Raw genomic sequence first — 22,585 nt, 5'->3', positions numbered from 1 at the left:
ATCTAAACTATGAAAATATATTAAAATTATAAATGTTAGTGTTACTATTTGAAAGACACACGCTAAATGAAAGTAATGACAGGTATGAATATGTTCATATTATACCCACTCATGTTATTTAGTCACTAAGTCATGTCTGACTCTTTTGCGACCCCATGGACTGCTAGCCCACCAGGCTCCTCTGTCCGTGGGATTTTCCAGGCCACCGGGGAAGCCCACCCACTGATGTCTTGCCATTATTATAGGTATTGTCAACCACAAAATAAGTTTCTTTGCTTAATGACAAAGTGTTAAACAAAAAGAATGTGATCATTCTAAACTTTTTTTTTTAATCTCATGAAACTGATAATGTTAACCAATCTCATTTCACGAATTTCAAATATGCCTTTGTTTTTTTTTTTCCTTCCTCAGGAAGTTGGCCTTGTGCTGGCAGCTATATTGGCCCTCCTGCTGGCTTTCTATGCTTTCTTTTATCTCAGACTGTCTTCAGATGTTGACCCTGATCTGGAACCAGATGAAGATTAGCTGAGCAGCAATCAATGCATGAAAAGGAAATAATTTTTTAAAAGCACCTCTAGGGACCAATACTTTGTGAAGTACGGAGACAGCAAGATCTTGAATTTTTTTCTGCTGGTATTTTCAGTTTGCAGAAACATCTTTTTAAGTAGTTGCATAGGATATCAAGAAAAGAACCTTTCCTAGCAATGTAGTTTAATATGTGTGCTACTAGATACTCTTATAAATCTTTCTACGTTGACAGGCAACCTATTCATGGTGCATTTTGATAAAATGGGAAACAGATCCTAAATTCTTCGGATGTCTTAGGCAATTTCTGTGTATAAGTCCATCACTTGCAGATTACCAAATCTATTTTGTTCCGTATACATCATGAGTAGAAGTATATATCCTCATTTCCAGAAGCATTCTCTAGTCACATTCAGCGCCTAAAAAGGAATGAAAAGTCATGGGAAATTTTTCATTTTACAAGGAAGCCCTGCTTTCTTTCCAGACGTATTTTGTATCATTAGAGAGACTATCTGCACATACATCTACAGTAATCTTTTTCTTTCTTTGCCAACTGTTCAGCGCACATGTGCTCCATCAGAAATGGCACCTGGATGACAGAAGCTCAAAGAGTCACATATGTCTCTAAAATAGAGTTCCTTTCCTCTTGGGCTGTCTGAACTGGCGTAAATAGAAAGTTCAGTTGATCTTGATTTTAATTAACTTATTACTCTACTAATATAAACTTGGAATCCTTTTTTAATTATGTTGTTCTGGCTGCTTGCTGTATCAGTTTGCCCCTCTTGTTAGGGAGTAACAATCTGTCATCTAATTGTGCAGTCTTTTTCACACAACAGTAATAGCAGAAGACCTACCTACTCAGAAACACTTTCTTGGGTTCTCTCATATCTGAACAATGCAAACTTGTTTTACAAAATTGTGCTCTGCCTCTTGGGAATTAAATCAATTAAGACTCTTTTGTGAAAAGTAATAGAAGAAAATATGTGTCTTATATTACCTGCATATCGAGTTTTTTGTTTATATGATTTTTCAAAGTATTTTACATTTGTTGGGTTATAATGACTAATGTATTCAATATTTTTTACTGGTAATCAATTTTTAAAATATTTTTACAGCACACAAATACATTAAGCTTAGAAAATGGAAAAGTATGTGTCCACACCAGAGTCACTAGTTACTACCTTATACAAATATGTATAGAAAGTGAATAGTTTGCAGCATGTTCATAGGGTGATTTATAGTGTATTTATAAAGAGTAAATAAAATGTTAAGATTGTTTCCATACTCACCAAGAGAACAAAGTTTTGATAAATATCTTTGAGACTTTTGCAGATAGTTGAAAGTGGCTGTATAGCATTTTGTTCTATAGAATTTTTTCAAGTAGTATAATTTATTTCATCAGCGTGAAAACAGCCAAAAGATCCAGTATCCTCAGAGATCCTTTATGTCAAACAGATGAGGGCAGAATTTAGCCAATGCTATTTACTGGATTCTTCCCCTTGAAATCACAAACTTAAGAGACAGACCAAGAGTTCCTATATACTCACCATAGTGGACCAATCCAAGTGGCATTTTTAGGAAAGGTTGCAGCATTTAATGCCATGTGGTATGTCTGTTTGTGAAGTGGGTGGCAAGGGAATATCCAAGCTGGCATTTTGGATATGATGGGTCTTTTACTTTCCTGAGTGACATGCCACATGTCAAGAAATACTGTTTTCCCTTACTCCTATCACATTTACGTGAACAATTTTCATTTAGTTATTTTCCCTCCCATCTGGTGCTAAATGCAATCGTATTAAATAAAGATTATTTCTAATTTCAGTGGTAATTTAAATGCAAGGATATGTAATACTTGTTTATTAGATACCTATCCAAGTGAGATATAACAGAATTTATAGTATTTAAAATACATGATTATACTCTTAGAAATGTTTGAAAATTCATTCCCCTGAAAAAATAATTTATTATCCTGTTCTACCGTTGAGGTACTCCTTGGGAGAAAATGTTTTTGATAGTAATGAATATTAGGCTAACCACAGTATGATTATAGACAAGTTTCATTACATAGTTTTACCAATACTCTGAGTCTATGGCTAGTCTGTTTGTATGACTGACTGACTTATGGTAAGTTCTAAGAGCTAAATTCTGATTTTAATAAGTAGCAGGTAAAGTGAGACAGTGTATGTTTACAAAACACTATTTTCATGAAGTCTACATTTGTCAAACTCACCTTAGTTAGAAAGCAGCAGTTTTTTATAGAGAAATCCCAGGTTGAAGTCTAGTTTGAATCTTTGAAGGCAGAGGTGTTATCCGGCCTACAGCTTCAGGGCACTACACTTTGAACAGTGGGTATTTGGTGTAAGTCTGAGACTGGCACCAGACAAATTTTAGGAGTGGGTTTTTCCCCTGCAATAATTCATCACTCAGAGTAATTCAGAAGACAAAAACAGAAAAATGTAATTACTTTTCAGAATGTTTGAATCTGTTTAACATGCTGTTTCTGCAGGAAAAAGTAATTTCAACTAATGCAGCTGGACTTAACGTACAACCTAGGAAATATTGTGAATGAAGTGAAAATGGTTACTGCATCTTATCTTGCATGCAAAATAAAGAAAATGTAAATTCATCTGAGAGGAGATGTAAAACTATTACCTCATCTAGAATTTCTTTTGAAACAAATGTACTAAAAGCCTATTTTAGTACTAGTATGAGGTTTGTTGTTTTAAGGTGACAAAATACTTGAAGATTTTCTAATATTTTTCAATTTTTCATAAAATAGAAATATTTCCATCTCAACTGATGATTACAAATTCCTGAGAATATATTCTTACTCATTTCTGTAATTTCAGTAGTGTAGTGATCTGCGTATATTTAATAAATGCATGTTAAAATTAATCTCTTTTACTCTTCTCAGAGCCTGGTGCAGTTTTTGCATGTGATATATGGTTTAAAATTATTTGCATTTAATAAATAAAACTTAAAATCACAATATTTTTCAACTCAGCATTTAGCATTTATGATCTTTGCTTGTATTGGAGCACATATACATTTAATCCTGGTTTTCTTAAAGATCAAGACAACTAGCATTAGATCTGTTGTAAAACAGAAATATTGCTCTTTTCCAGGAATACATCATTCTGATCTTAAGCATCGTTCAAAATCATATTCGTTGTTATAAATTAGCGTCATCTAAATCTTCACTCTTACTGAAAATAAAACTAAATTTTCATTATAATGCTTATATTTACGTGAAAATGAAGATGCTTTATTTTTCCAGATTCTGAAATTATATAGTCATGATAATTCAGTAGATCAAGTTATACTTTAGATAAGCTTCAGAAATAAACTTCTAGAAATTGAACAGATTTTAAATGTTAATGTATTTCATCTATAAATAAGGTTATTGAGCCAGAGGCTATCTAAGAGAGGCTTTTATTTTCTTGTTACCAACAGTGAGGCTTTTTTCCACTTACCTGAGGCTTCTCTGGGGAGATTCACACCTTCTCCCTTGGCAGCACTGCCTTCTTTTATTAGGATTGCTCCAGTACAGTCTGGTGAGGGTGTTTGCTAGATTTTGTTCCACTGACACCGTATCTAAAATCAGTACAACCTACAGAAAATATCGTAGCAGATAAATCCAGTGCCTACAGAAACACTTTGCTATTTTGTATAGGTTTTAGCTACACAGGTAAATATAGAGGGAACAGGGAGAGTTGCTTAAAGAACTGTACCAGTGTGGAAATATCTATAGTGGGTCAGTAAATGTATTTAAAACAATTGAACTGCTGTCATATTCAGCATTGTGCCTCCTTGTTAAACAAAAAAATTTTTTTATCCCTAGCAGCAGACATGAGATCCTTATTTCAAGAAAAATAAGATACTTTACATGCCAGAAGATTTTTTGATGACAGTACCCCCTCCTATTCTTCATTTTTTAAAACAACAACCAAATTGGTGGGGAGGCAGCCAAAATTTGAGGTACCAATGCCTCTCGAACAGATGTCGCACCATTATTTTTTAGCTCGTTTAGATGAATAAACATGTTAAACTGTGAAGTATTACATTTTAGATTTTTTCATTAAAAAAAGAGACAATCTGTTTACTGTCCTAATTGAGACAACAATCCTTGTGGTTGCCAGTTTTGGCAGTCATAACAATGAACTATAAATATTTGGACCAACCAAGTAAATGGTGGCTATAAAGGCTATAGCATGTGTAAAGTTCTGTTTTCATGGGCACCCATCTTAGTATGGCATTTTTTTTTTTCTGACTTCTTCAAATACAATTGTTTGTGTAAATTTGAAGTTTCATGGTAAGCCTAAAAGAAATTGATTTCAATATCTAATTTTGTTCTAGTTTATCATCCTTTTCAGTGTTCAACTATCCATCTGCTTGTAACAAATTGCTTCTGCAGTTGCTCTATTCAGTGTGATAAGGCAAGGTCTTCATTGGCTTGTCTTCTCTGTACATCCTAGGATAATATAAAATTCAGAGGTTTTTTTTTTTCTTTTCTATTCTCATATTTATAAAGTGAGGATAAAGGCATTTTAAAAACTCTTAAATTGCAGCAGTTTTTTTAAAAGAAAGTTTTATAAATAAAACATGACCAAATATAACTCTTGGCATAATGACCAATGATGGAGGTCATAGTCTTAGCCCATATTAGTATGCTGTACATAAAACAACAGGTGAGAGGAGTTGGTGGACCAAAGAGAAATAACCCAGAATTTAAAAACTTACTTGTTACACTAGCTCCTACACATCTGTGATCAAGATAGTGATCTTCTCAGCATCTTATTTGAGTTCTCTTGTTCACTTACTCTTTACCGTCTCCCCATCTGACTCAGTGCTCAATTCTCAGCAATCTTGAACATTCCTTCTCTGTATGAACCTCACTTGTACTTTGTCATACTCAACTTGGTGTGTACTATATTAACTGCCTCTCATATCTACCATTTTACTTAGAAATATCACTGCTCCTCCCCTTTTTTTTCTATTGTCTTTCTTCTTACCAGCTTTCTTTATCTGTCACTAAACATATGTATTACACAAAACTAGAGAGAAGAGTGCAGTGAACCTCAATCCACCCATCACCTAGTTTCAACAACTACCAATGTTTTGCCACTCTTTTTCATATACTCCACCCATTTTTCTGTAACCTGAGGTATTTTAAAGCAAATCTCAAATATGCTGACATTTTCCCTGCAAATATCTCAGTATGCATTCCTGAAAGTACTTTGGTATTTTTATTTGTTTTTGTTTTCTGTTAGGTTTTTTTTTTTCTTTAGTTACTAAGAAGTTAATCAAATTAATCAGTTCCTCATATTGCTTAATACCAAGGCAAGAGTCAAATGTCCTTAATTGTCTCTAAGGTATCTATTTAAGATAGGTTTTCAATCAAGATCTGTACTACCTTTGTTTGTATGTCTCCTAAATTCTTATAAAGTTGACCCGTGAACAACATGGGGACTAATCTGCCCATAACTTATAATCAGCCCTCCATATTCCTGGTTCCTCCACATCTGATGATTCAACCAACCTTAGATCGTGTAGTAGTATTTATTATTGAAAAACATCCGCATGTAAGTGGGTGCCTGCAGTTCAAACCCACGTTATTCAGGAGTCAACTGTATTCAGCAATAAACCCCTCTTTCATTCATGCCATTGATTGCTGAAAAAAGCAAGTTACTGGTCCTTTTGAATATTGAGGTTTCTAGATTTGGCTTTTTTCATTTTATTGTTCATTTTTTTCCCTCTAGTTTTCCTATTTTCTGTAAAATAGAAGTTAAGTTTTAAGTTAGATTAGATCCAGACAATTTTGTTGTTGTCATTTGTTTTTTAACGAGACACATGATGTCTGCTTGTCTCACTTATGGCAATGCTGAAATTTGTTACTGGATTCATGTGCTAGTAACCTGATTCCCTCCAAAATAAGGTTTTACATCAAGGTTTTACCTAAAGCTTTTTAATCCATTCATAATTGTTGCCTAGGTTATTAATATCACTAGGCATTTCAAACTGGTGATTTTCCATCATTCCTTTAGCATATGTTAAGTGAAATTATTAAAAACAATTTTTACCAATTATTTGGTTAGCTTAAACAGCTTAAAGAAATCCAAATTTCAGAATAATGACTTAGTACTCTTAACTGTGGCCAATGAAAATGTGTCACTGTTGTTCCTGTTATTTTTGTATTATCATTATAAAGGCATAGATTTTACACATGTGATATGATTAAATCCATTGCAATCTTTGTTCTTTTCAGTACTGAAATGAGAATTATGTTATCATGCTTCATATTATTAAAATCATGAAAGCTTTATGCTTTTACACTATTTTAAGTTATTCTGAAAAGACAGCCATTTAGTCAGATTTTAGAAACAACAGGAATAAGGAGTAAATGTGAGGAAAAGTATAATATTTGCAAATTATATGATTGACTAGAAAACTAAGAAAATAAGTTTTATGTAGCATGCTCTTTTAGAAAAATATTTGTGAAAATCAATAGTTTTATCTCTCTATACAATAATATAATAGCATAAAAATACCTTTTACAATTGCAATCAAAACTCTAGAAGAAAATCGGCAAAAGTATGAAGAGATTCATTGGATAAAAGAACACTACAGGTGACATAATAAAACTTTAAAAAAGGAATTTTCTGCTTTGGAAATAGAAAAGAGAAACTTAACCCATCAGATATTAAAGTGCATTATAAAGTTATAATTCATAAAATAATATCATTGTCAAGGAAAAGTAGACAAACCAATAGAAAATGTGCAATGTCCAGAAATAGATCAAAATATGAATATTCATTTAATGTTTCCTATAAGTCATGAGGATAGATTAGTTATTTATTAAATGCACTAACTGAACATCCATCTGGAAATTAAAAGATGCCTAAACCATGACTTAAAACAAGATTAATTTCTGATGGAATTTGATTTCTGTGTGAAAATGAAATGACAAAAAGTATTAGAAGAAATTATAGATATTTTTAGAAGCTCTTAGTAGGGAAATTATTTCTGGGCATTGATTCATGAGTCAGAAGCCATAAAGGAAATACTGTTGGTTTATAACACATTAAATTAAAATCTAACACACAAGCCAGTACCCAGTGTTAATTAAAGATGTGAAGAAACCATCTCTTTAATATAGTGCTTGGGGGAATAGTAATCTCACACACTTTCTGGAAGGGACTTTTGCAATGTACTTTAAAACTTCTTAAATTTGATGTATACTTTAAGCATTCTTCATTATGTCAAAAAAACCAAAGAAACAAAAAATTAAAGCTACGTTTATGTCCTTGGTGGCTCAGAGGGTAAAGCATCTGCCTGCAATGCAGGAGACTCGGGTTCGATCCCTGGGTCAGGAAGATCCCCTGGAGAAGGAAATGGCAACCCACTCCAGTATTCTTGCCTGGAGAATCCCATAGATGGAGGAGCCTGGTAGGGTACAGTCCATGGGGTCGCAAAGAGTTGGACACGACTGAGCGACTTCACTTTCTTTCTTTTCTTTCATGTGTCCAATATAGGAGTCTTTTTAAATGTCTTGTTACTTCTATAAAATAAAATGTGATGGATTCACTAAAATAGCGTGTATTTATACTTAACTGACATGGAGAGAGGTCAAAAAAGTTATAAATGGTTACAAGTGATTGTGATACAGTTCTCTTTTGTTTGAGTGTATATATGTCTTGGGCTTCCCTGGTGGGTCAGTAGTTAAGAATCTGCCTGCAATGCGGGAGACACAGGAGACGCCGGTTGGATCCCTGGGTTGGAAAATCCCCTGGCAGAGCCTGGGGACTGCAGTTCATGGGGTTGCAAAGAGTCGGACACGACCAAAGCAGCTGAGCACGGAACATGTCTGTGTTGTAAATGTGTTTGAGTGTGTTGGAAGAATATTTAGCAAGAATTAAAGAGTATTTCAGAAAAGAACTGATGTTGTAATAGGGAAGAACCTTCTGTATCCTATTACCAGTTAATAACTAAAGATATTGCCTGTAAGCTTAAGTTACACATAATGGCTCATCTCTGGGAATCCTGCCTCCCAGGTAATGAATGTTAAGCTAAATTAACCTTTGTTTCGCTCATAGCTTCCCTGGTGGCTCAGATGGTAAAGAGTCTGCCTGTAATGCAGTTCGAACCCCGGGTTCGATCCCTGGGTTGAGAAGATCCCCTGGAGAAGGAATTGGCAACCTGCTCCAGTATTCTTGCCTGGAGAACTCCATGGACAGAAGAGCCTGGTGGGCTACAGTCCATGGGGTCACAAAGAGTTGGACACGACTGAGTGGAAAGATTTTAGCTCAACAAGAAACATCCTGACCAGACCCACCTGTGAATGACTAGAGAGAAGAAGAAATTAACAACACATCTCTTCTGGGGGCTGATGAAAAATCAGGAAATATTGCACTTTACTCCTTCCCCTTTTAGTATAAAAGAAGCCTAAATTCTAACTCAGGCAATGTGGCTCTTCGAGACATGAGCCCACCATCTTCTTGGTTTGCTGGCTTTCTTGATAAAGTTGTTATTCCTTGCCCCAACAACTTGAGTCTCCATTATTGGCCTGTCATGTGGCAAGCAGTATGAGCTTAGACTTGATAACAATTTGGGATTTATTCACTTGTTCATTTGAAGAAAATAAACGTTTGCTACATGCCAGAATTGTTTTTGTGCTTGCAACATACCCATAAACAATAAAAGGAAAAACAAACAAACAAAAACAATACTCTTGCTTTCGTGACATACGATCTTCAGAGATGGAGTGGTGATGATTTCATCAAAAGAGTGAAAAGTGTGTTCTGAAGTGAGAGAAAACCAATAAAAGAGTATAAAGACATACTAACATTTGGCCTGTTGCAGCCAAGAGTGGCTGGAGCACAGAGGGCATGAGGTAGATGGAATGGGAAGGTAATTTATTAATGTCCCTTTGTACTCATTGTCACCTTCTTTCTTTCCTCTGCCTCAAACCATTTCCTTATATTTAATCTTGGAAAACGCCTGCCTTGAAGACCTCTCTGTTCCCTGATTTTTCTGGCCCTTCCCCTTCCAGTCCCCAACCCTTCCAGCTCAAGGCTAGGTGATGTGCTGATTCTCTGTCTTTTAGAGAATTTATTCCATGACAATTATTCATTTATATAATTCTCCAACTAGACTCTGAGGTCTTTCAGTGAAGATTCTGAGTTTTATGGCTGTATCTCAAGTGTCAAGAATGCCTCTAGACCCATGGTTTTTGCTGCAATAAATATTTTTAAATGAATGAATACTACACCCCACTCCCTAGAACAGGGTCTGTCAGTGTTGGCACCATTGGCAGTGTGGGCCAGATAATTCTGTTGTGGGGCCCTGTCCTGAGAAAAGGAGGATGCTCAGCCGTATACTCTACCCTACATGCATGTCTATGCCAGCAGGACCACCTATTGCCATAGTCATTATTGGAGGAGGTTATCAAGAAGATGTGACCCCTCGTGGATCCATCAGTTAGACTAGGGCAACCTTGTATTTTCTGTTGTTTTTACTTTGTGAGCATGGTTGCTCTGTTATCTGGCGTCTTGTTATTTGGTATATTGATATTCAAAGTTATTAAATCTTGATTGTGAATTTTGGCTTTTAGCATTAGAGAATGTCTTTGATGTTTTTATGTCTGAGTTCTGCAGTTTTTTTTTATAAAAATGTCACAATTCTTGCAGACAGTTTTTTTGATATGTTCTTTCTCTAGCTATAATTTCAGTCTTCTGAATCACTGTATGTTAGGTGTGCCCTTTATATAGAATTACAATTGTAGAGTTCAGATTTGTTTTATGAGCCTATTTGGATTTTTTTTGGTAATAGCTGAGTGAAACCCATTCACATTTTTTCAGTATCGTTATCAACTCTGCAAATAATTTTATAATTTTATTTTACAAATAAATCAAATGTATTTACATATATACATTATTTGTATTTTGCAAATAAATCCAATGTATTGACATATATACGTTTCTGTATTTGATGTGTCTTCTAAAAAATTTGGTATTTTTGAACATTTGTATTTTTATTTAGAGATTTCACTTATATTAATACATTTTTTAATACACTTAAATACATTTTCACAAATAATCTGTTACCCAGTGAACTGTCAAGCTTACCTGATATCCTTGACCTTTGTTTATTACCTATAAAGCAGTCAATAATCTTAGACTGTTTTCTCCTTTGTCTTTCCCTTCATCCATTTCTAGTTGGTTTTTTTTTCTACTTTTCTAGAGCATATTCTTCTACTCATGCCACTACCCTTTTTGATACTTTATGCTTAAATTTAACTCTAGAATTAAAAATATATGAAATACTCATCAGTTCTTTTTCCAAAATTTTCCACGTTATATCTCCTAGTTGAATGAAGCTCAGCCAACTAAGGAAGGGCTCATATGTAAAGTATTCCCTGGATCCATGAACCTTTTAAGTTTTTTTCTTTTTTTTTCTTTTTTCTATTGCTTTTACACTTGGGGCAATATGGTGATTATAAAATACTTGACTTGCAATTTTTTTCCTTCAGTTTCTTCAAAATGTAGCCCCAATTGCTTTGTTTTTGTTGTTGTTTCTACCCTTGAAAAGCTTAATGCCAGTCTTTCCCAGTTCCCCCTTCTTCGGGCGTAACTTGATCTTATTGCCTGTATACCCTGAATTCTAATTATTTTTCTAAGATATGTCTCTCCCTCTCTCTCTCTCTGTCTTTTTTTTAAGTTTTCTAGGCACACAGTGGGTCCTTTAAATATGTAAAAATAATATTTTCTTTTTTCTGAAAAGTTTTCTTCAATTATACTTTTGCATCAGTCATAGAATGTTTTGTTTTCCTTCTTCAGAGACTTCAACTATATGTATTTTTGAATTCTCTTTTCACATCTTCCATTTCACCGTATTCTCCTTGACCCTTTTACTTAATACTTTATTTCACTTTTATCTTCTTGGTTTTCCTGCTTTTCTTCAAAGTCTCAGTAAATTTTGCTACAATCTATTATATACCTTGGGTACCTTTCAATTTATTCTTGTTTGTGAGTCAGCCTTTTTTTTTTTTCCAGTTTCTTTGCTGAAATCAGTCAGCTCCTACTACATTATTCCCCATTTTGTCACTGTGGTCTTAAGCTTTAAATTTTCTGTTTCTAGTTTATACCTGTATCTACATTTACATCTGCATCTCTATCTACATATCTACATCTAATTTCCAAATGTTTATTTGAGGATTTTTAGTTCAGTTAAAAATTGTGCTAGCAATCTTCTGATTTGTGGTTTGGTTTTGTTTGTTTGTTTTTTGGTATGGGATAATTCTTCAGCTGAAGTGTTTTGATTTAAATTTTCTGTTTTATTCTTCCATTAACTTTATATGTAGTTCGCTTGAGTTTTTCTCTATTTCTAGTCATTTTAGGGGTTGAGTCTATAGTCCAGGATTATCTCTTTACAACAACCTGCTGAAGACAGTTTCTTTAATCAGTGCTCTCAGTGGTAGGGGAGACAGGCAGGATTGTCATGCCTTATTTCTTTTTCATTTCTGAAAGATCCTCAGTTTTTCTTTTACCTTCCTTCTCATTTCTGCTACTTCCTCATAATCTTTTCTCTACTTTTATGATTCTTTATAGGAAGCTATGCTCTTTTGACACTGCTAACTTCTTCAGTATTACTCATTTTCAAACCTTTCTCCTATAGCTGGTACTGTGAAGTGCTAAATACCAGAGCTCAAGTGTTGGCACTTAGTATTATTTCCTTTCTCTGGGGTCCATGACTTGTTGATGTGCTCCACTTTAAAAAGTTAAAATGGTGTGTCATTAAAATGGTCTGTCTTAAGCAATCCTGAAGGAACCAGTCCTGAATATTCATTGGAAGGACTGATGCTGAAGCTGAGACTCTAATACTTTGGCCACCTGATGTGAAGAACTGAGTCACTGGAAAAGACCCTGATGCTGGGAAAGATTGTAAAGAGGAAGAGAAGGGGACGACAGAGGATGAGATGGCTGGATGGCGTCACTGACTCAATGGACATGAGTTTGAGCAAGCTCTGGGAGTTGGTGTTGGACAAGGGAGGCCTGGCATGCTGCAGTCCATGGGGTCGCAAAGAGTCGGACGTGACTGAGTGGCTGAACTGAAGCTTCCTAATTTTGGAACCCACAGACTTAACAGTAGTCTTTTAAAAAATATTTGTTTATTTGACTGCATTGGATCTTAGCTGTAGCATGTGAGATCTTCCACTGTGGTGCACAGACTCTCTAGTCGTGGTGTGCAGGCTCAGTAGTTGAGGTTTGCAGTCTTAGTTACTCCACAGTATGTGAAATCTTAGTTCCCTGACCAGGGATCAACCCTCATCCCCTGTATTCCAATGCAGATTCTTAACTGCCGTATCACTAGGGCAATCTCTTACAGTAGTCATAAGATGCCTGTTGGAATGTGGTATTTATGTTTCAATTTACAGGTAACTTGATTCTGGTATTTTGTGCTTCCTGGTAAGGCTCAACACGAGACATTTGTGATTGTATTTTCACTCTTATTTTGATAATATCATTGGGTGGAGGACTTGAGAGATTTCAGTTTAGGAGGATATCATTATCTCAATTCCCACGGTTTTTAAATAAATCTTGAAATTACTCATTTTCTAGGTTAAATGTACAAAGCTACCTTTGATTTGGTTTCTATAGACCTTATGATATTTTGAATTATAAAATGTTCTTGTGTCTTCTAATTGTTTACTCCTAAGTGGACTCCATAATTTGAGGGGGGAGATCTTGTAATTTTGATGTTCATCATAGTACCTGGTATACTTTTAATACACATAATAGTTTCTCTATTAACTGTTTAGTTATTGCAACTATCATTTAATCAATATGAGAAAACCTTTTAATATAAGGAATTCTAAGCAAAATATTTGGGTTTCCTATACATCTTTTTAAAAAGATGTCTTAGATAAATACTGAGAAATATCTCCTAAAAGGTATTTCTTAAAATATCTTGAGAATTTCTTTAAAAGAAGCCATGTTTTAAAAGAAACACAAATATGAGAACCTATTCTCATGAAAAAGATGGAAATAATAGAGAATAAGTAGTTTCCCCAATTCATATTTTTTCAATAATTTCTCTATAACAAATAAATGGAAACCTATAAATTTTGTTCATTTTAACATGTGTAAAAATGAAAGCAGAAAGCAATAAGAAAATATAACACATTATTGTAATCTCTGCTATTTATTAATTCATTTAATTTAAATGCAAATTGTATGTTTTAATAATCATAAATTGCTTGGCATCAGGTTGTTCCTAGTAATGAGCAGTTCAAGAGATGGCACTTTTTTGAAATTCTAATAAAGCATTCCACAGAGCTCTTTTCCTTTGTGAGCATGGTTGCCCCTTGAAACATCCTGCAACATAGAGCTGAAATGATTTAAAACCTCAGAAGAAGGTTTTTAAGGTTGGAATAGGAAGCCACTCTTGGCTTCATGGCCAGATCTGAACACTGAAGTTAAGAAGTAATTTCAAATCAATCTGTAGAAAGATTTTACCTCTGATCATGAGCAAACAGAAGCCTTCTCTCCAGTAGGTGTCAGGAGTCCTGTGATGGACACTAATGATGTCTGCTGCCTTTTATCATCTGTCAGGGACGACTCACATTTATTTCCACACAGGCAGTGAGAACATTTAATGAAACAAAACAGCATTATCGAGCTCCAGGTTTTCCAATCCTCTTTGGTGCTAGAAATGAAGCTCTAGGTTCATTAAATTGTGGCTTGTGGAGGTATACTACAATTATAATCCACCAAACCAAAAATTATAATAAGATCCCAAAGCGAGGCTTTAATATACACAGACCTCCTCTCTCTATTTCAAAAGTTCAAGTTAATTCAGCAAATATCACAGGTTTAGAATATATATATATAATAGTTATAGGAAAAATACAGAAATGAGTGTAAAATAACCAAAATCATATTATCCATAAATATACCCTAATAATATCTATACATTAATTAGTTTTTTAGCCTTCTAGACTTTATACTTTCATATTATAAAATATGCAATATGTTTGTTCTCAGATCTCAATAGCCTGTGACTACAGTAATACCCAAATTTGTGCTGTCTTTAATGAAAAGATACACAAATGTAGACATATACAGGCCTACCATATTGCTGTATTCTTATTTATTCATTCATTCAGCAAATATTTACTACATTTCTACTAGAAGTAAGGCACTTTTTAGCAATTGGAAATATAGCAGTGAGCCAAAATAATAAAATCTTGGTCCACATAGAGCTCATATTCCGGAGGAGTAGGAGAGCAGAAATAGAAAAGGAACAAATGAAAAATATGTGCAAATATATAAACATAATACGGCAGGTGACGAGAAGTGCTGTGGAGAAAAAGAAGGTCAGGGGCTTGGAGAAGGAGCGTCTCTTCACTCAGCTTGCTCTGCCAGAGCCACAGTTCAGGCTCCTCTTGATTTGACCACACACACTCCACCGGAGGGCCTTCGCACTGACTTAGGTCTAGTTGACTTTTTCCTTCATCTCTAATCTTTGCTCAAATGACACCTTCTCGATGAGGCCGACCCTAACTAGTCTACTTTAAATTGCAACCTGATGCCATAGCCTCTGCCCAGCACCTCCAAACCGTCACTGTGTTTGGTCACTCCCTAGCCTGCTTTTTCACTTCTCCTGATTCTTCGTAGCCTCCCTTTTCTCTCTCCGCCCTTAAAATGCCAGTGTGCCTCAGAGGGCCGTTTATGATCCTCTCAGCACACGTCTGTCTTTAGTCCGAGTCCCTGGTTCCAATCTAACTAAATTGAATGGAATTCATTCATTCCCCAGTGCTCGCCTGTGTTTTTCTTCTCTGCTCTTCAGTCACACTGTCCTTCCTTTCCGGATTCTTTTTCTGCTTTCACCATCAACCCGCTGTCAGATCTGTAGCACCAGTCCTTTCAGATTCAACTAGGACAGCCTGTCCCTCTCTCCCCAGAGCATCTCCGCTTCAGTAAGGCGCTGACCACCGCCCAGCAAGCATTAGCATTCATCATATATTCTATCACCAGCCTGCAGGCTGGCCACGTGTCTGATTCATCTTTTCCTGCACTGGCCTTAGGTAGCTGAGATTCAATAAATGGGCTGATATTATAATGGCACAATAGCAATCATTAGGAAAATGCCATTTAGTTAGCAACTTCCTGAATTCCTAGCATACTCTGAAATTAAGAAGTGAGCGCATTAATTCCTGTCCTGTTGAAAACACTGTGCTTGATGAAACCACTCAGTGAGTGATGGGTATGGCACAGCATCCCTGAGAAGTAGGTATCTTTTTCATATTCTGAGTAACCAGACGTGGAAATATAGAAGCATATATATATATTTTTTTATATAGAAAATATATAAAGCAAATTTACAAATATGCAAATTACAGTGCTTATCTTTCCTTCAGTTACTTTCAATGAACTATTTATATGTACATCAATACTGTTATTTCACATGTTTTTATAATGTTTTACACATTTATTATGTATGACTTCACAGTTATCTGAGTACCTTGGAAGAGCTCACTCTGAAATAAAATTAACATTAATGATTACTAATAGCAATTTAATGAGGCATTATATTAACGTGAGAAGATTAGGGCTTATTACTAATATTCTTCATATGATAATTTTTTTTGACGGTTTTAAAATTTGTCATGTTATTGAATTGGCCCCTTTTCCTTAAGCATTGCTTTGGCTTACAACTACCAAAACTAGAACATTTTATTAGCTAGTTATAATAGTAACAATAAAAGCTACCATTTACTGAACACTGTGCCAGTGAAGTCTACTGGTAGGCACTTCGTGTGTATCATTTTCTTTGATCTTTACAGAACCCCAGGAGGTAAACCATATTGTTATCCTCATTTTGCATTGAAACAGGCTTAGAAAAGTGAAGTGATTTTTCAAGGTCGTGATCTGGAAGTAATGAATCTAAGTTTTCAAGATAAGAATGTCTGATTTTAGAGCCAGTCTTTAAGCCATGTTTATTCAGCTTCTAAATATCTTTGCTGTCAATAAGACATATTTGCATAAACAATGCCACTTCTATTGAGTTTGCCAGTTTTCATATTTAACATCTGTAAGGTCATGCTGTAGTTTGCTCTAGGAAAAAGCAAGTGTTCCCAGATAAGGAACTTATTAAACGCATTATGGTGTGAGATATGATTACTGCATTTCCATAATCTTTTGTTTGAGAAACCTTAGCTTAAAAGAAAATAAACCTGCTACAGGTTCTTATTGTGTGATGTTGCCTTCACTTTAAGTGCTCACAAAATGCATTTTTAAACAGCACATCCTGGGCTCTCGACTGGAGTCAGATTCTCTGACCTGCTTTGAAAGAGCAAAGCTAAGTTTGTCCACCTCGAGTCTCCCCAAATTTCACATCTTCATGATTCCGTGTGTGCGTGTGCTCAGTTGCTCTTTGTGACCCCCATGAACTGTAGCCTGCCAGGCTCCTCTGTTAATGGAGTTGTCCGAGCAAGGATACTGGAGTGGATTGCCATCTCCTACTTCAAGGGATTCTCCCCTCCCAGGGATGGAACCTGCGTCTCTTGTGTCTCCTGCATAGCCAGGTGGATTCTTCACCATTGTGCCATCTGGGAAGTCTTCATGATTCCACTGTGTGTGTGTTAGCTACTCAGTCATGTCCAACTCTTTGTGATCCCATGGACTACAGCCCACCAGGTTCCTCTGTCCATGGAATTCTCCAGGCAAGAATACTCGAGTGGGTAGCCATTCCCTTCTCTGGGGAGTTTTTCCAGACCCAGGGATCGAACGCAGGTCTCCTACCTTGCAGCAGATCATTTATCGTCTGAGCCACCAGAGAAGCCCCATGATTCCATAAGGATATCCAAACTAGACTGACGAATTCACACTAAATGTCCTTAAAGTTCTAAATAAGTGATACATGAAAGCTAAGAGACGAATGTAGTTGAGACAAAAATTCTTCTTAGGGATTGCAGATTTTGATTTCCTCTTACAAGCATTTGGCCCAGCTTTCCTATCTGAGGATCATCTTCCTTTGACAACCAAGGCAGAAAGAAATCGTCAGCCTTTACCAAGTCTGTTCTCTACTTGTCATCTGTCACTACTGATGTACTAGGACCTGAGCAGCAGGCAATGTGGAACTTCCTTGCTCTTATTTGGAATATAAGTGAAACTTTTTTGTATTTGTCTTTATCAATTTGCTCTCACTTCAATTCATTTAGGAACTTAGGAACTTAAACTTCTTGATGGCATTCTTTAAAGTCTCTGCTACTTTTTTGATATCTGTTCTTTATTTGTGGTAGTAAATTTTTTCTAAATTTTTTGTTGTACTTTTGTTTGCTTTGCTTTTATTGTCAAAACCTGTTTATATTTACAATGTTTTAAGAAGAAAGATGATTGTAGCATTTTTCAAGTGGAGATGGTTAAACTGTATAGTAAACATCAAAAGAAAAAACCTATGACTTAACAAATCCAACCAGTGAATGATATAAAATATCTTTAGTTTTTCTGGCAATAATATTTCATGCTGACAATAGTCAATTTGACAGCCTTCTGCACATCAGAGAGTAAGGGTGGTCCTGTTTGCAGAGCAACAATGGATATGCAGACCTAGAGAAAAGACTTGAGGACACGTTGGTATAGGAGAGGGTGGGAAGAATAGACAGAGTAGCATTGAAGCATGTTCTTTCAACTGGTCTAGAACCATCACTTTAGAAGTTACATATACCTCTAAAGGGAACTTTCAGGAAGTATTAAAGAAGAACAAATATTACTCTCAATGTGTTCTTTTTTTTTTTTTTTTTAATGTGTTCTTCTTTAATGCACCCTTTTGCTTTGAAATCCACCAGAAAGCACCCATTAGAGGTATATGTGACTTCTAAAGTGATGGTTCTAGACCAGTTGAATGAACACGCTTTGGGGACCTGATGAAAGCTCGAAGCACCCCTCCCTTGAATAATGCACCTACAGATTCAAATCTGTAAAGACTTTCTCATTTTTATCTTTATTAGGATTATCATAATTGTATTGAGGCAATGAAAATTTAATATAAATAATTTCACTTTTTCACTTTTTTGCTTCTAATTAACATGCAGCACCATGTAAGTTTGCATACAGTATAATAATTTAACTTACATACATCATGAAATAATTATGACAATAAGTTTAAACATCCATCATCTTATACAGATAATGAAATTAAAGAAAAAGCTTCTTCTAGTGATGAAAACTCAGGATTTTCTCTCTAAACTACTTCTATATTTAAAACATATAGCAGTGTTAATTATATCAACCATGTTGTATATTACACCTCTTAGTATGTATTTATCTTATAACTGGAAGTTTGTACTTTTTGACCTCCAACATTATGTTAATTCCTGGTATATAAATAGTGATTCAATATTTCTATTCTATGCATTATAAATGATAACCATGCTGTCTAGTTACCATGCAAAATATTACATTATTTTGGTTATATTCCCCACATCATGTATTTCACACTCCTGACTTATTTATTTTGTAACTCAAAGTTTGTCCCTCTTAAACTACCTAACCTATTTCATCTCCTTCAGTCCCTTCCCCTCTGGCAACCACCTGTTTTGTTCTCTGTGTTGATGAGTGTTTCTGTTCTGTTCTGTTTGTTCATTTATTTTTCAGATACCATATAGCAGTGATATCATTCAGAATTCATTTTTCTCTGTCTGACTTACATTATTTAGCAGAATACACTCTAGATCCATGCATGCTGTCGCAAATGGCAAAATTTCATTATTTTTTATGTCTGAGCAATATTACATTGTGTCTATGTATATATACATATCATATCTTCTTTATCCATTGATCTGTTGATGGGCACTTTGAAGAAGGAAATGGCAACCCACTGCAGTATTCTTGCCTGGAGAATCCCCACAGACAGAGGAGCCTGGTGGGCTACAGTCCATGGGGCCACAAAGGGTCAGACACGACTGAGTGACTTACGCGTGGTTGTTTCCATATCTTGGCTATTATAAACAGTGCTGCTATGAATACAGGTGTGCATATATCTTTTTGAAGTAGTGTTTTTGTTTGCTTCAGATAAATGCATAGGAGTAGAATTGCCACATCATATGGTAGTTCTATTTTTAATTATTTTTAGGAACCTCTATTGTTTTCCGTAGTGGCTGCGCCAAATTTATATACCCATCCAACAGTTCAGTACTGTCACCTTTGCTTTACATCCCCACTCACGCTTACTTTTTGATGATAGCCATTTTGATAGGTGTGAGTTGATATCTCATGGTGGCTTTGATTTGCATTTCCCTGGTGATTGTGATATTGAGGATCTTTTCATGTACCTGTTGGCCATCTGTATGTATTCTTTGGGGGGAAAAAATGTCTATTCTGTTCCTCTACCCATTTTTTAATCCATTTGTCTGTGTGATATTGAATTGTACACATTCTTTGTATAATTGGATTTTAACCCTGATCAGATCTATCATTTGCATATATCCTTTCCCATTCAGTAGATGACCTTTGGGCTTCCTTGGTGGCTTAGTTGGTAAAGAATCCACCTGCATTGCAGGAGACCTGGGTTCGATCCCTGGGTCCGATCCCTGGGTCAGGAAGATCCCCTGGAGGAGGGCATGGCAACCCACTCTAGTATTCTTGCTTGGAGAATCCCCATGGACAGAGCAGCCTAGCAGGCTCCAGTCCATAGGATGACAGTCAGATATGACTGACCAACTAAGCATAGATGTCCTTTAGGTCTTGCTGTTATTTTCCTTTGCTGTTCAAAAGATTTTTTGTTTGATATAGTCCTATTTATTTTTGTTTTTGTTTCCCTTGCCTGAGGAGACAGAGCCAAAAAGCAAATATTTCTAAGGCCAATGTCAGACAGCATGCTGCTTGTGTTTTTTCTAGGAGTTTTAAGATTTCATGTTTTATGTTTGAGTCTTTAATCCATTTTAGTTTATTTTTGTATGTGGTGTGAGAAAGTAGTCTAGTTAGATTTTGACAGCATGTAGCTGTCCAGTTTTCCCCAAACCATTTGTTGGGGAGACTATCTTTTCCTCATTGTATATATTTGCCTCCTTTCTTGTAGGTTAATTGGCTACATAATTTTGGATTTAGCCCTGGACCCTCTATTCTGTTTCATTGATCTATGTGTCTGCTTTTGTCCTAGTACCATTTTGTATAGATTATTGTAGCTCGGTAGTATAATTTGAAGTCAGTGTGCATGATACGTCCAGCTTTATCCTTCTTACTCAAGATTGTTTTGGCAGTTGAGGGGATTTTGTGCTTCCATACAAATTTTACAGTTATTTGTTCAAGTTCTGTGAAAAATGCCATTTGTATTTTGATAGAGATTTCTTTAATCTGCAGATTGCCTTGGAGAGTATGATCATAATAATATTAATTTTTCCATATCACAAGCAGGATGTATCTTTATATTGTTTGTGTCATCTTCAGTTCCTTACATCAGTGTCTCATAGTTTCCCAAGTTTCTTCCTCCTCTGATTTATTCCTCTGTATTTTGTTCTTTTTGATGCATCTATAAATAGAATTATTTTCTTAATTTCCCTTTCTAATAGTCTTGCTGTTTGTGTATAGAAATGCAACAGATTTACATATGTAAATTTTGTATTCTACAACATTTTCTGTATTCATTGATGAGTTCTAATAGTTTTGTAGCCTCATTAAGGTTTTCTATATAAAGTACCATGTCATCTGCAAACAGTGACAGTTTTTCTTCTTCTTTTTAAATTTGGAATTCTTTTGTCAACTGAAAAAACACACAATGTGTTAGTTGTGAGTCAAGTTTTATTTGGGACAAAATCGGGACTATAGCCTAAGAGATAGCATTTCAAATAGCTCTGAAAAACTGCTCCAAAAATGTAACAGGGTAGCTTAATATCTCTAAGCTACAGTATTTCCATGTGCTAAATGTGATTAGTTTCTATTTCATTGATTGTTTGTTTTTTGATGGGTGAGAAATAGATGAGGATGTCAGTTCCTCAACAGATAGAGTGCCACTGATTTTGTTAATTGTGGTTCCTCAGCACTGGTTCAGAACAGTACCTGGCACATAATAGATGCTTAATGAATATTTACTTAAAGACTCAATAAAGTATGCAACATTGGACTTGCCTTGTAATGATGTCATTCTGAAATTTAAAAATAAGTACTAAGGACATACCATCTGCTAGGAATATGAGAGAACAAAAGTGAAGAAAAAGAGAAACAAGAATAAGAAATTAATGAGAGAGACAGAAGCTACAAGAGAGACTATGAGAGAGAATAAAAATCAGTCCAGAAATAAGAGAAAGGACTGTGTACATAAAGTTAGTCACTCAGTTGTGTCCGACTCTTTGTGACCCCATGGACTGTAGCCCACCAGGCTCCTCTGTCCATGGAACTGTCCAGGGAAAAATACTGTAGTGGGTTGCCATTCCCTTCTCCAGGGGGTCTTCCCAACCCAGGGATCAAACCTAGGTCTCCTGCACTGCAGGCAGATTTTTTACTGACTGAGCCACCAGGGAAGCCGGTGTGTACCTAAGGACTAGTTAACTGAAAAGACCAATCTCTACATTATTTTACAAGCGGATGAATGTTAAAAAATTACTCTCCTTTGGCAACAAGAAGCTTCCTGCAGCAGCAGTACATCCAAAGCAAATTTTTATACCTGCTGCTTAGCATTGACTGGATATATAATACATGTTTATTCAATTTCTTAGATTATCTTAAAGTCCCTAAGTATGTCTTCAATTATTTATTGATAGAATTTAATGAACAAGCTAGTATCCTAGCGCTTCCATAGCATCTTCTTTGGTTGTTCTCAGCATCTATTTGCATGACATCGTTATACATTCCTTGTGAAGAATGCAAGGAAGGGCCACAGGTGTCTGGCACATTCTGACTATGTCCAGGAGACCCATGTCATTAGGATAATGACCGCAAGTCATCCTGCTTGGCTATGTGTTGGAAATCAAAACAAGAGGCAAAATCAACATAAGTGCAGTTAATTTAAGGTACTTTCTCTCTATTTATTAAAGCTAATTTTAAGTCTGTTTCACATACAGCGA

At 35.5% G+C, this 22,585-nt stretch overlaps 1 protein-coding gene across 2 annotated transcripts in view; it reads left to right on the top strand.

Moving 5' to 3' along the window:
- The window catches only part of TRIQK (triple QxxK/R motif containing), a 102,301-nt gene extending 98,634 nt beyond the window's left edge, over positions 1-3,667 (top strand). For both annotated transcript variants that reach the window (XM_065902716.1, XM_065902715.1), the window contains exon 5: positions 412-3,667. In XM_065902716.1, the coding sequence (XP_065758788.1) occupies positions 412-525 (114 nt within the window). In that variant the 3' untranslated portion in view covers positions 526-3,667. The remainder of the gene's footprint in view (positions 1-411) is intronic.
- Positions 3,668-22,585: the final 18,918 nt, after the last annotated feature.

This window comes from Muntiacus reevesi, chromosome 12 (genome assembly GCF_963930625.1).
Source record: "Muntiacus reevesi chromosome 12, mMunRee1.1, whole genome shotgun sequence".
NCBI lineage: Eukaryota > Metazoa > Chordata > Mammalia > Artiodactyla > Cervidae > Muntiacus > Muntiacus reevesi.
The sequence above is the reverse complement of the archived record's forward strand: the minus strand, read 5'-3'. Positions and strand labels throughout refer to the sequence as shown.